The following is a 14,422-nucleotide window of genomic DNA, read 5'->3' as shown; positions in this document are numbered from 1 at the left end:
GGACGGGGGAAAAGGCAGCAGGACGTCCCTCCGCAGGCAGCCAGACAAGGCTCTGAGGCCTCCGCCCGCCCTTCCTCATTGCCAAGCAACGGCCGCCGTCCCTTCCTTCCTCCGGCCCCAGCAGCCGGCCCCGCCGCTTCCCGCTCACTCGAGCGCATGCAGCTGCGGCCGGAACGGCCCTGAAAGGGGCTGAAGCTGGCAGAGGTACGTGTGGGGCGGCAGGCCCGCGGGGTGAGGCTGACCTAGGAAGGAGTGCAGTGCAGGGGGATACGCCCAGCCTTTAAATTCATAGCACTTCTGCTCAATCAGACACAGCGTGCACCTTCTCAGCCTTACCCCTGTGCTGCGAGTCAGGGAACGTGCTTTTGTTGCAGGTAGCCCACACCCAATGCACGTGAGGGGCCACGTGGTGTAGCCAGATGGGATGAAGCTGGATTGGCAGGCATCCTTCCTGACCTTGTAGTATGAGGCTGCTTACTGGACAGAAATGAGGCCTAAAGGAATGATTAGAATGGTTGGTTGTGAGACAGAATCCCAGTGCAGGCAGCTTGCAGACCCATGTTATGGTCTGCGGCCCTGAGGGTTTGAGGACTTTAGTGCAAAACACTTACCAGTCAGTCTGCTTAGTTTAGCTATGCAGAGGCAGTCCACTTTAACACTGCAAGCAAACAGTTTCAATGCTTAACCATTAAGAATCAAATTTTCACAAGATCTGCTTCCAGTAGGTATAAAGACAAGCAACTGTGATGCAGAAATAGATGTTAACAGCCAAGGCAAACCTAGAGCCCTGGAAGAGGTTGGGACTGCCTGGTGGCCCCAGGGTCACCACACAGCTCCATGGGAACGGTGAGGTCACAGCTGCAGCCCTTATTCTGAGGGAACATCTGCAACAATAGTCGGTGGGTTTTGGATTCCAGCACACTCACAGGCAGCTGCAGCCATTTCCACTCTGTGGATGAATGAATGTTTGCAAACACATGGGTGGATTTTCAGGTTATTAAAAAATGGGCCAAAAACGGAGAGCTCAGAGAATTCAGGCAAAACTCTCCTAGATGATGAGGTGAGCATTCATCCAGGCATGTGTCTGTATAGATGAGTAAAATTCACTCATTAAAATCACTGTATCTTCTAGAGTTACTTTTGTAATATTACTTTAAGAGCTTCTGCTTATTTGTGATAGGACTTTTTTTTTTAAAAAAAAAAAAAAAAAAAAGCAGGTAACTGCTCTCTCATTGTTTTCTTTGTATTTAACTACCTGGAAGTTTGAAACTCATGTTGTTATATCAAAGCTTGGTAAGTCAATTTCCTCTATGCTGTTCCCTGAGTGCCAGAGGTATGAAAGATGCACCATTAATACACGCTGACATAGAAAACCATCAAAGGCAGCTTCATTCTTCAGATAGTACTAGCAGCCTGTTTTATGATTACCTACCAGAGTAATCATAGCTGCTCTAGATTCTTGTGCAACAGTGCTTTTCACTGAAACACTGCTAGTAGGAATGCTTAGCAGTACAAAAACAACAAAACTGCAGTCCTAAGATGACTCATCCAAATGCTTAGTATGGCTATTTTCAGGTATATACATTTTTTCTCAATGTAATAATCACTGCCTGAGATTGTGAACCAGCTACTGTAAAACTTGCTGTTTTGCACACACACACGGCATGTGACATCCTGCTGTTTAATATCAGGCAGGAAAAAACTCCCAGGAAAGAAAGCAGAAGCAAAAGACAACAAAAATTGCCCGGGTTCACTATGCCACCAGGTTAGGCTTGTGTGCAGGCTCAACAGCAAACCCTCAGCTTCCTGGGAAGCACTGCCTGCAAGAGATACAGAAAGAAGTCTTTCTTTCACCTTTGTGGTGTTAGTTCCTAAGTCACATTACATCATTATTATGCTGCAGTACCTACCATGTTTCTTTCCTGTTTCCTACATACCCTTACCCAAGGAAAGCTCTCACTAAGAACAATTCAGCGACAGTCCATAATTGAGCCTGATAGCAGCAGCAAAATGTATTGGACAGCCACAACAAATACATCGTAGAAAAGGATTATCTGATGTCAGATGTGGAAAGTGAAGCGTGTTTTATATCATGCAAGAAATTCTGAGTTGTTTTCCACATGCAGATGAAATAAGCCTTAATCTGTTCTGCAGCTGACAAAACTTTTAAGTTAACTTAACTTACATTTTATTAATGGTAAGACATTAAGAAGTCTTTCTGAACAAGAACTGTTGAATATGGCTTTTCAAAAAACATAAGTGAGATATTCTGACAATTTCAAAACAAAATTCTGAGTTTCAAGAATACCTGGCAGATTATTTTTCTTCTGTGGAAAAAACTTCCCATATCAGGAAATTGAAACATTCAGTAAATATTCATGAATTACGGAAGTTTTAGGACAACTGCTATTATAGTAGGCTACCTCAAAGAAAGAGTAAATGCAAGACTGAAGATGTACAACTGTTCAGCAGTCAATGCTTTGTACTATCTTAACAGCTATCTGGTATTTATGCCCTTCTAACATACCTTTCAGCTTAAACAAGCCTTTGACTTCTCTTTCATGGGCAATGGAAACACAGGAGTGATACGCTTAGAGAATGTGTTGAGAGCAACAAATGTTAAGAATACAACAAGGCTGATGACTGTTAGCACAACTTGTAGCATTGTTTCTTTCCTGACAATTCTGTTTTCTTTCAGCTAGTAAGATGGAAATGTTGGCAGATGATAATGCAAGTGAAACCTTGAAGCCTTTGGTGTTCCGTCTCCATGAAAATGCCCCTGCAATAATCCGTGAGGTTTTACTGGAACGTGGTTGGACTGAATTTGACCGAAAGGAGCAAGACGACACAGACTGGAACTTGTACTGGCGGAACTCACCTTTTCCTATGGCAGACCACCACAGTATTAAACCATGGCAGAGACTCAACCACTATCCAGAAGCTGTCAGGATCACCAGAAAAGACTATTTGGCAAGACATCTGAAACGTATGAAAGGAGCATATGGATCAACACTGTATGAATTTAGTCCAGTGGCATTCATCATGCCCAATGACTACGTCAAATTTATAGCAGAATACAGCAAAGAGAGACAGACAGTAGGCAGACCTAGCTACTGGATTTGCAAACCTGTGCATCTCTCCCGTGGAAGGGGCATACTCATTTTCCAAGACATTAAAGACTTAGTATATCACTGTACAGTCATTGTGCAGAAGTACATTAGCAACCCCTTGCTCATTTCAGGATATAAGTTGGATCTTCGCCTTTATGTGTGTGTCACCAGTTTTTGCCCACTCACCATTTACACTTATGAAGAGGGACTGGTGAGGTTTGCCACTGAGAAGTTTGACCTCAATTCTCTAGACAATGTCTACGCCCACCTAACAAACACCAGCATCAACAAATACGGAGCTTCATATAAAACATTTAAAGAAGGGATTGGCTGTGGTTGCAAGTGGACGTTCAGCAGATTCCGTTCTTACCTTCGAATTTTTGGGGTTGATGACATGCTACTGTGGCAAAAGATGAATAACATTGTGATTCTCACCCTGCTTGCTGTCACTCCCTTACCAGAGGCTTCCAATTGCTTTGAACTCTTTGGCTTTGACATCCTGATTGATGACAAGTTCAAGCCATGGCTTTTAGAAGTGAATTACAATCCAGCTTTGTGTTTAGACTGCTCCATTGATGACACTGTGAAAAGAAAACTTCTTCATGATATTGTTGAACTGCTTAACTACAAGCAGGTTGACACTCACAGGCAGAATGAAAGGCCTGGGTCAAAAGCTGTTAGAAGGCAGATGCACTGGAGAAGAGCTGGTCAAAGCACCCCAGAAGAGGCTTCTGGCTTACTTTCTGGTCAAAAAGTATCTACTTGTATTTCTGCTCCTCAAACACAACCTGCCCTGCAATTTGCAAGAGGATCAATTCATAAGGCGTCTTCCCTGAACAGGAAAACTGCCAGAGCACATCCAAGGGAAACACTGACTTCTCAGCTGCGGGAAAAGATGAATAAGCCAAAAACATCCTCTCAAGTAAAAATTGAAGCTAAAAACAAACAACTCCCAGCTGTACATCCGCCATTCATTTCTGCACAACTCAGCCGGTGGTCACCTTCACCTGAAATCTGCAACTACAAGTTAAGCACATGCCCCTATTTCCTCTCTGATAAAGATCAGATGCCTACCCGCCAGGTAGGAGGTTTTGTGCTTATTTTTCCTTTCAATGAAGCTGCACTTCAAGCTTCCAAGGACAGCACAGATGTAAAGAGCATCATAAAGGAAATAAACAAGTTAGTGAGCAAACAAAATAGCACAAGACAAAAAAAAACATGATATGTATAACTTCATAATTTAAAGTAATGCAGACATCATGAATGACACCGTTAGCTTGAAGGTATGTTGGCAATGTACTGAAGCTGTATTAGAAGGAAATACTTCAAAGCACACACAATATAAAAATTGTGATTTAGCAATTACCACGAGAGATTATTTTTGAAAATGAAAGTGCTGAATAACTCTTACAAGTAATCTCAAAATAAAAATGGAGAATTGCATTTCTCAGAACATCCTCAGAAATACCTGTCTTATTATTTATCTCTGAAATCTTTGCTTCTTTTCTTTTCCCAGCTTTATGATTTGAAAAAGCTGGTCAGTTTACACAAGGGAAATATTCAACATGCTCTCAATTTACATGAATCACACAAAACAACATTTTGAACAATCCAGTGAGCTGCCTGGCATCACTTTCCGCAGGTTAATTTTGCACTGTATGAAACAACAATATGAAACAACTTTCATTGTATGACCTGTAGGATTCTGCAGAAATTCTTATGGAAAATGAGTTATAAAAAAAAAAAAAAAAAATGTACTGACATACACTGTTACAGCGGTGTTCCCCCCCCCCCCCCCCCCCCCCCCCCCCAGATAAGCCCTTGATAAAGAAGGCTTCCTAAGGTGAGAAAGAAATTTGATATTGGAGGGCAGGACAAACTGCAAATACTATGTTCAAGAAGAGCAAATCAAACCTCTGTCTCACAGACTGTGTTAGCCACCCAAAGGACATAGCAATTAGGCAGTTTTGTTTTGCTTTCAGTAGAACTTCTTCACTGATTAATTAAGCATGGAAGATTAAAAAGAACACTGAACTGAGACATCTGAGACTCTAAGATTAGTACTCTTCTCTTGTACACCTTTGCTGCCCCCAGCTGTCTGAAGTTATTGTTCACAAGTCACCCACAGTGTATTCCAGATTTGTCTCAAAATTGAGGCCAGATACTGGCTGTAACATACTTCCTGTAGTGCTAGAAGACCTGTGGAGAGAAATAGGGTTTTCCAGCTGTGTCCCATGTCCCCAAAGATTTAATAAAAAACACGTTCACTGCATACCACAAAGGAAAAGTTATAATAAGCTGGCTTTTCCAAAGTAGGCAAGTGTATTGCTACAATTAAGGTAAACATGCACCACAAAATTTGGATTATTAGTATTCCTGCACCACACCTACTAGAGCAAGCAGCTCCTGATCACCTAAAGCAAATAGAAGGTAAAGGAGACAAGGTGTGAGAATTAGCCTGTGAAAAATAGTATAACTTGCCATAATCGGTCTGTGTAAGGGCTCCTTACCTGCCAAGTCTCATTAGTTACGTATTTTTCCGTCTCTTTTTCTAACAAAATTAAATGGCAACCCTTACTTCAAGAATCCCTTTGCTTCCGTGCTATAAAATATTGCTTGAAAAACATGTGCAGAGACCTAGGAGGTTACACATTATCACTTCAGCGTTACATCTGTGCAGGACTACATGCCTTCTATTCCAGAAGGAGAACGCATCCTAGAAGTAGAGTCAGATTAATTACTGAGGATCAAGCAGATCACAAACAAAATTATTCCTTATTGAACTTAAAATTATAGAGGATTATATGCGCAGATAAATGAATGGGTTTCAATTCAATGGCAGATAAATGAGGGTTAAAAAAAAAACCCTGAGAATAAAAGCACTTGTGCCTTAGAAACATCAATTTTCCTAACCAAACTGAAAGAGAATTAATCATATTGACTGTTTTTACAATGGTCAATTGAAACAAACAAACAAACAAACAAACAACCACAAAACACACACTGGTTTTAATCAGAGGCTACACTGAGCAGAAATTCTTAGTGAAACACATGGAAAAGAATGATCTCTTGGATTTCTTTGGATTAGAGTTTCCTTCTACAAAACATATAAAATGTATCAAATGTTTCAATAGTGAAGAGCACAGATTTAAAAGTGTTCCTTTGTTGTAATGAAACATAAGCAAAACAGTACAATGTTATTACCACACCATCTGACACCAAACTCCTTGGATATTTAGAACATCTTAATTAAATTCATGAATAACAGTGTATGATCAATGCTAACAACATTTTCTACTCTGCTCGATCTGTCTCTTGCAAAGATGATCTGCAATATGAACGCTGATGCATTGGCAGTCTGGCCCACTGGAAGGTAAAGAGAAGAGAGAGAAGTTCCATAATCTTGCAATTACTTTGCATGTAGGTGTGAGAAAAGGCCAAGGCAGCATTCTATGAACGCGTGTTTGTTGCTACAGGAATCTGAAGGGCACAAGGAAATAATTTTCAGTCTTTTCAGTCACTGGGCAGTGAGATGAGTTCTACAGGGGAAATGCTTCAGTGCTTTAGAAGAATTCAAAACAGATGATGGACAGCCAGTCTACCAGGAAGGGAGCTGAAAGTAGTATCTGGTAAATGATTCATCCCCCTAGGTATTAAGTGCAACTTAAAGAGCCTTAAAGCTGCTGAGATTCACTGACCAGAAATGTTTTTATACTACTGGAAGAATAAAGGCAGTAATGGGAGAGGTTAATTCAAAAACAAAGCAACACAAAAGAGTTCTGAGAAAGATACAAGAAGTGTCACTTTTATCTGGAATAATGACCAAAAAGGAATAAATGTTATATTTTGTCCTCAAATACACTAGACAGTATTCGCAGACTATAATTGTATTGTTTCATGTGTCTCAATGCAAGCCTTTTGCCTCCTGTCTTGTCAGTGGGCACTGCTCCGAAGAGTCCACATTCCCTCCTGTCAGGTATTTATGTACATTGGTATGACTGAGCCTTCTCCAGTTTCAAGAGCCCCCCACTTTCAGCCTCTTCTGATACAAAATGTAATTAGAAGATGCTAAAGTACTTTTTTTTTCCCCCCAGCCCCATAACTCTAGGACACACATGTAGACTAGTCTCCATCCATTAAGATTTTTATGCTTTTTTTTTTTCTTTGTGGTATGATGGCAATTTGTAGTTGTATAAAACACAGTGGATTGAGAGTATTATCCTTAATTTATTTCATTAGAAATAGCAGTTTTCACTGCTTCACATGTTCTAATCTTAATAATTAACAGCAACAGAAAAGCATTAGAGGCATCAGTAAAGAATCTTTTAAACCGACACACATGTCCAGAGGGGAGAGAGACTAAATCATACAGACAAAATTTGTTGAGCCACTTACATATAATGCAGCCACTGAGAGGAGGAATCACTTCTTATCTAGGATGATATTACCCTCTTCATCTTTGATTCGAACCCGTCCAGACAAATACTTGGTTTCTTGCCTGCCATTGCAGTACACGGTCTTTATGGTTCCATCTGGGTATTCCCTCCTCCTGAACTGTGCAGTGTGAAACTCCTTCTGGCCATTACTGAATACCACTAGTTTATCGCCGTTCCTGAAAGCAATAGCCATGAGTGAATGGCCATAAAGCACTGTACGTTATTAACCTATCATACCTAGCTGCCTAAGATGGCACAATGAAAGTAGAAACTTTCATAGGTTATATAATTCACTTCAGAATTTACATGCGGTCATATCAGAGATCAATTATCACAATCAACTTTCAATACAAAGGTGCTTCTATACATAATAATGGATGGCAGGACCCGTATTTTGTACGAATACTGCATGCAGGGATCTCGAGGCATTTTGCTAATAGAAAAATCTTTTACAACAGAAGCATAGAATAGGCATGTGTAATGAATTCCTGTTGTTATTTGTCCTCATTTTATATGATGGAATAGAAGCAAAGAATTTAAAACACCTTGGCAAAAACAGAAAGTGAGTAAAATACCAAAGAATACAACCTAAGAGTCCTCTTCTCCACTCCTATATTGTTAATACAAACAACTGGCTTCCCTTTTGCTTGCAAGTTATACTGTTGCCCTGGCCAGACATTCAGAGTGACTGCAAAGTTACATAGAACAAAAAAGAAGAAGAAATATTTCACAGTCACTTTGCCAGTGACATCAGGTCACCTGTGATTCAAAGTGGAAGTAAACAATTCTCAGTTCCTCATTGTAGCAAAGCACTAGTTCTCATCCAAATCTCCTCTTTCATATGGAAGTTTTCCAGTCATGCAGAATCAAACCACAGTTGTATATGCTAGTAACATTAAACTTGTGCCCAGTGCCAATTCCCATCTCTAAAAGGAGACTTACTTTTCTACTTTTACTATTGTACCATCTGGGAAAAAAGTTTCCTCGAATCCATCACTGTAGAGGCATTTCACTGTGTGATCAGGGAACACAATTTCTTGTGTGCCATCAGGATAATGCTTTTCTGTGGAAAACAAGATTTAGAATTCCAAAGACATTTTTTTTCCTCATAACTTTACACAGAACTAGATGAGATTTACTTTAGACTTTGTAGTGAGGGTAGAAATTCTATCCAGCGTACTGCTAGATAAACTAAAGAATCAAATGAGATAGTAAAACTACAGAAATGATGCATTTATGCCCCTTTATTATCTTTTTTTTTTTTTTTTTTTTAGAAGAAAATTGAGCAGTAAAATCATGGATCATACCAAAAATCAAAAGGCAAAGACAAAGCAAATTGGAAGAAATAAAGCAAATCTGCTGGAGTTAGGCTCAGACAACACGCATGCAATTAAGACATTCCCACACATATAGTTCACACCCACAAATTCTTGCATACCTATCTGATTATTAGGGAACTGCAGCACCTCTAGGCCCTCTGGATAAGCAGTGTGAGTTGTCTGTGCATCTGCATAATAATAAATCTGGAAGGACAGTGAACTGTTTGCAGCATGGTCATATTTGCATAAGAAGATTAAACCATAGCAATGTGTTTAAAAAATAAGCCAACTTTAAGAAGTCATTTCAAGGCCATTTTCTTGAGGTATCTGCCATTCCTAAAAATTGATACGTTTCCATTTTAATTCCTTTTTTTCATTCACACCTCTCCTCCTGGCTTTGTCTAGATATTTCTACTTTCTGTAGGGTAGAGCAGAACAATGAGAGTGATCTTCTCAACTCCCCATGGATAGGATCTCTAGCTCCAACCTATGCACTAATAATTTAAAACGTTCACATTCTTGCCAAGATCCTACTCATCCCCACTTCAGCTCATGTTCTTATTAAACATATTTACCTAATGCCAAGAAGGACAATCTCCTGTGCAACCCACTCTATATGAAAAGTAGTCCTTTCTTCAGATGGCTTCCCCTACATTTTGCCTTCTTCCGGTTTCCTTTGATCTGCTTAGCTCAATCCCTGCTTGCCCCTTCTTCAACTGTTACCTTCACTTCTTTCCATTCTTGTCCTCCCTAATCAGGGCTGTGGAAGCCAACACCCTTCCTCATCAATTTATCCCAGAAATGCTATTTAAAGATATACTGTAATGTAACATTAATGCTGTAACACCATGGAAAGTGCAGCAATGCCAGTGTAGTAGCAAAGTTCTAGGTTACATACAGCAAGTGAGGGTGTGCTCAAAAGCAGCAGCTGTAGACATCAAAACAAAGGAAAAAATCTGCTTACCTTCAGAAGGTCTCAGGTAGGCAGGGATCTCCAGCAAGACACCCTTACCTCCACTGAAAACCTTTAAATGAGTTCTGGGAAGGGCTGGATCTTAGCTCCACCTCTTCCAGTCACTCAGGTACATTGCATACACCTGAGCTACCCTGGGTTGGCCCTACTTTCCCACCAGGTGCTCAATCACTGCTTCAAGCTGTGACTTAGCATTTCTGCTACAAAGATGAATGGCAGAAACTTGTTTGACAGATCACTTAGCCATACAATTTTCCTTAAAGAAAACAAATGCGACATACCACTCTCTGATCTGGCATGATCTTCTTTACATCTCCATTGAAAAAGCTAATTGTTGTCATCCTTTTATCAGCACTGATCTCTTTTTTAGTACCATTGCAGAAAGTGATGATTCGACGTCCATCAGTAAGCACCTCTTCAACCTTCGAAAACATAGAGCACCTAATGTTGCTGAAGTCAAAGGATGCGAGTTATGCTACACTGCCTTCCAATGAAATTGGAACTTGAAGTAATTGAGTGAGTACACTGAGTACTTTTGCATTTCAAAGCTGTCTCAGCAGCACATGTGCTTTTTTTTTTTTTTTGCCTCATTTTTGCATAAGAGAGAAAAAAAGTCTGATATTATCTTTTAGCAAAATCATCCCTTTTCAAGCACCTGACTCAAATTCCCACCACACCACCTTCTCTTCTGTTAAGCAAGACAAAACAGATTGCCCTGGGGCAATAATGAAGAAATGCAGGCTGTTCATTGGCCGACTTCAGTTAGTAATGGTTTGTACTATTTTCATATATGCAGGTACTCATTCTGTGTAGGTTGTACTGGATTATGCAAATCAAAATGATATATTAACAGAGACAGCTGACACATTAACAACCATTTTTTCCAAGTAACATAAGCCTGAATGGACAGTCAATACTACAGAGTTAAATGTGGCTGTATGCAGAGATTCCTTACAAAATTGATCAAGACTTCTTAACAGGTGGCAATAATATTATCAGTGTGCTGTTCTACAAACAATATGTTGGTCTAAGAAGACTTCTTTCCTAATACAGCCTCTAGTTAATGAGTTTACCAGAATGACTATGGGAGCTAGTTCTGTTCAGCATAAATAAATCCCATAATTTAATTCATTTAGCAAAGTCCAGAAAAATAGGTACATCAAACCAGCTTCCCCTGAACAATGTTATACTGCAAAGGCCTTTTCCACGTGTGCTTATTGGAAAGTATCATTAATCAACACGTGTATTAACAGGAGAAGTTCTGAACTGAATAAACACAGGAACCTGTGTTTTACTTTACTGTCTGAACTTTGCATATCCTAAGGCTTATCAAGAATTGACAACTGTGATTGGGCATAGATTACTCTCAGTCAGAGCAGTAGGAGATAAGATTTCCACTGAAATTTCCATCCCATCAGCTATATATAATTTCCTGCTACTCATAACATGAACTTTACACTTAAGCTCTTCATTAAGGACTCTTTGAGAGATAATTCTCTATGACTACTTGAAGTGACAATTCCTATCTGTTGCAGCCCTGTTGGTGATCTCAAGCACCCTGATTTATCTCACCTTTCCATCACGATGCTCTATTTTTTCCTGCACCACATCCTCATTTTTCCTTCTTTCTTGGTGTAACATTGACCTTCTAGATAATATTGATTTTGGAGGCTGTACCTATGAAAATATCACAGTCAGAATTATACAGACAGAAAGGCTGTAAAAATATTTTCACAAATTTTAATCAACTCTTAAAAAAAATGTTTACTTTTACACAGAAAGAGGAAAGTTGCACTTCTATTTGGTATTGTCCTGAATTCATAGTGAGTTTTGATGTTTTAGTCGTAACTGCAATTGCTGTGCATTAGTTCCAATTAATGTCAGCTATCAAAGCAATATCAGGGAATGCATTGTGGTGAAACTGTACTATAGGAAATGGAGAGAAAAAAAAGAACTGCAAAGAACAGGATTATCTCTGAATGAATGCAGGATTGCTGATTTGCAAAGAAAGGCACCTATGCTAGCAAGATCCACCTTTCAAAACAAACCACATTGCTCTTAGCTGTAGGTAATGCTGACTATGTAGCTATGCATTCAATTTACTGTTACAACTTGTCTTTGCACTGTCTGGTAGCATAAAGGAGCCTTAAGTTAACTGGTAACTGGCACTTGGCATCCAGAGCAATTACTATCTAATTCTCATTACAGTGGTAGTACATGTCAGCCTGTGGGATCCAAAGGAACTGGGAGTACTGCTTCCCACAGGGCAATGATGTGCTCCAGTGAAAAGCTGCCAACACTGTGCTTGAAGTTGTTAGATCGATCCCCAAGCCTCTGTCCACTGCATAGCATTTGCAAAGTGTTTTCCATAGTGGTCTCTCTTCCCTCTAAATAGAACATCCTTCAGTTCTCACTCTTCTTACTAATATGGATTTCATACACACAGGCCAACACAGTTTGAGGTAACTGCTGTTTGCCTTTATATGTCAAGCTATGTTCAAAGGACTGAGCATACTTTCAGAGTAGTGCTGCTTCAAGAGCACGCAAGGAATGCCCAGTAACAGATGGAAAGTCCATGTACTGGGGGGCTCTGAAGCAAGCAGTGGAACCTGAACACTAGCCAAAAAAAAAAATCATCATGCATAATTCACCTTTGTTCTGGAGAAAGGCACAAATCTTCCAGATACAATATTCCCCCTCCCTCCTGGCCCCAGATCAAAACATTTGCAATTTCATTAAGGAAAAAGAAGTTGCATCCTTTCGGGAGATTATAACTCAGTATGAGTCTCAGATTAAAAGTTCTGAGTTTTATAGTGGGCAGGAAGGAAGTGGGAATGGAAGGTTTTCTTAGTGTGTTTCACTTCAATTCACCCATGGAAAAGATGAAGATGAAAAAGATGAAAAGAAGACTCATCATATAAGGCCCAGAACCATAAATTGCTCCAACCTTTGCTTCAGCATCCAGAAGAGTAGGAGAACTGCTTGTAAGTACTTTGTTCTCATATGCAGTTATGCCACTTCTCCTTCGGGTCGTTGCAAAAGCCACTTTATTCTGAGGTTTTAACATTCTTTCTGTCTTTTTAAGATTAGGAATCTCTTCTTCCTGAATCAAAATTAAAATACTAACTCGCAACATAGATCTATTAATGTCCAATGCAGGAATATGTTGGTAAAGAAATGTACTTTGTTACTTCTAAGCCATTAAAATATTGTTTTAGAGAGTGTACACATCATAAGAGATAAATCCAAGAGAGTGCTGTTGCTAGCCAAATGGGAGCTAGCATGCTGTATGTGAAAACTGAAGTCATAGACCAGTGAATTATTTCATAGATTTTCGTAGTGAAATACCTGTGTTTCCTCCCTGTAACTGCAGAGCGCAAAGCTGCAAGTGTTATTGCTGTGCTTATTTGAGAGGAACGTGTCTTCTGAGATAATTGAAATGGGTGAAGGTGTGCCTGTAAGAAAAAGCAAAATAAAAGAGGATACAGTCATGTTTCTTCACTTAGTGCAGAAGATCATTTTTAAAGATGCTAGCTCTCAGATGCTTGCTTGCAACACTGGCTTGCTCATTTCTGAAGGAGCTTTATCCTGGACCAAAGAGAACTGCAGACCACCACCATGTTCCACCTTCTGGGCTTCCACAGCAATAAATTCAGCACATTCTGTCTTCCTTTTCTTGTCAAATGCAAGTTTTGTACTTCTGAGAATCGTAGGAGAGTTTTAGTGACAACATATTTCCTGTTAACCAAGGGTTGGAGATCAATCATTCAGATGACTCTAAGGCAGAAAATTCCCACAAATCTTACCTTTGTCATAAGAAGATAACTTATGGCCCTTAGAAACACTCAGATGTGAGCCAGCTCCAGGTGACTTCCTCTCATCTGTTCTTCTCCCAGTAGGTGAGGGTTGTTGTACAACCTGAAGCAACATGGAGAAGTTGTGACATACAGTTGTGCCTTGCTGTAAAGTGGGAGAAATCAGTGATATGGATGGAGTATGCTCCCCCTTCCTGGGAATGTCTGTGCACAAGACCTATACACTGACACAGTGCAAGTGTTTAATCTTAATTAAGACTGTTTTGAAGAAAGAGACTATAAAGAAAGAGCTGGAAGAAGCCCCAGATGGGGCTCTGTCTCTCCTTCTCTCAAGAGCTGTATTTTAGCTGTGGCTCTTTCTCTTGATCCTCATTGGGTTGCCAAGGCAATGAGACATGGCATATCACAGTCATGAACTTCTTCTGAGGGCAAAAATTCTTTACTTGAAGAGTGACAAAGCACTGGAACAGGCTGCCCAGAGAGGCTGATATTCAGAATGAACCTGAACACCTTCCCATGCAGCCTGCCCTAGGGAACCTGCTTTAGCAGGTGTTGGACTAGGTGATCTCCAGAGGTCCATTTCAGCCCCTATGGTTCTGTGATTCTGTGAAATATTTCAATGGATGAGCAGTCCCTAAGAAGATTTCTGGCCAAAAAAAACAAAAAAAAAAACCACACAAAAAAAAATAGTACGGTATCAAGGCAAGAAGACCAAGCAACAACTCTGTGAGAAACATGATCCCAATCTAAATTCTGAACAGTACTGTCA

General features: G+C 40.0%; 2 protein-coding genes across 7 annotated transcripts in view; one reads left to right on the top strand and one right to left on the bottom strand.

Moving 5' to 3' along the window:
• The first annotated feature begins 105 nt into the window (after positions 1 to 105).
• Positions 106 to 4,792, top strand: TTLL2 (tubulin tyrosine ligase like 2). Its single transcript, XM_048937022.1, has 2 exons — positions 106 to 204; positions 2,699 to 4,792. The coding sequence occupies exon 2, from the start codon at positions 2,707 to 2,709 to the stop codon at positions 4,330 to 4,332; it is 1,626 nt and encodes a 541-aa protein (XP_048792979.1). The 5' UTR covers positions 106 to 204; positions 2,699 to 2,706; the 3' UTR covers positions 4,333 to 4,792.
• Positions 4,793 to 4,975: 183 nt separating this feature from the next.
• The window catches only part of LOC125689732 (centromere protein J-like), a 35,376-nt gene continuing 25,929 nt past the window's right edge, over positions 4,976 to 14,422 (bottom strand). For 4 of the 6 annotated variants that reach the window (XM_048937254.1, XM_048937260.1, XM_048937256.1 and 1 more), the window contains exons 14-21: positions 13,645 to 13,756; positions 13,187 to 13,293; positions 12,786 to 12,941; positions 11,411 to 11,515; positions 10,120 to 10,260; positions 8,985 to 9,069; positions 8,489 to 8,609; positions 6,597 to 7,722 (exon numbers count right to left, since the gene is read on the bottom strand). In XM_048937254.1, the coding sequence (XP_048793211.1) occupies positions 7,533 to 7,722; positions 8,489 to 8,609; positions 8,985 to 9,069; positions 10,120 to 10,260; positions 11,411 to 11,515; positions 12,786 to 12,941; positions 13,187 to 13,293; positions 13,645 to 13,756 (1,017 nt within the window). In that variant the 3' untranslated portion in view covers positions 6,597 to 7,532. The other 2 variants (XM_048937258.1, XM_048937257.1) reach the window with 2 other exon arrangements.

This window comes from Lagopus muta, chromosome 2 (assembly GCF_023343835.1).
Source record: "Lagopus muta isolate bLagMut1 chromosome 2, bLagMut1 primary, whole genome shotgun sequence".
Classification (NCBI taxonomy): Eukaryota; Metazoa; Chordata; class Aves; order Galliformes; family Phasianidae; genus Lagopus; species Lagopus muta.
This window is presented reverse-complemented; position numbering and strand designations above follow the sequence as displayed.

What these genes read in the sequence shown, in the direction of transcription:
- TTLL2 (XM_048937022.1), top strand. Translation starts at nt 2,707, where the DNA reads ATGGAAATGTTGGCAGATGATAATGCAAGTGAAACCTTGAAGCCTTTG.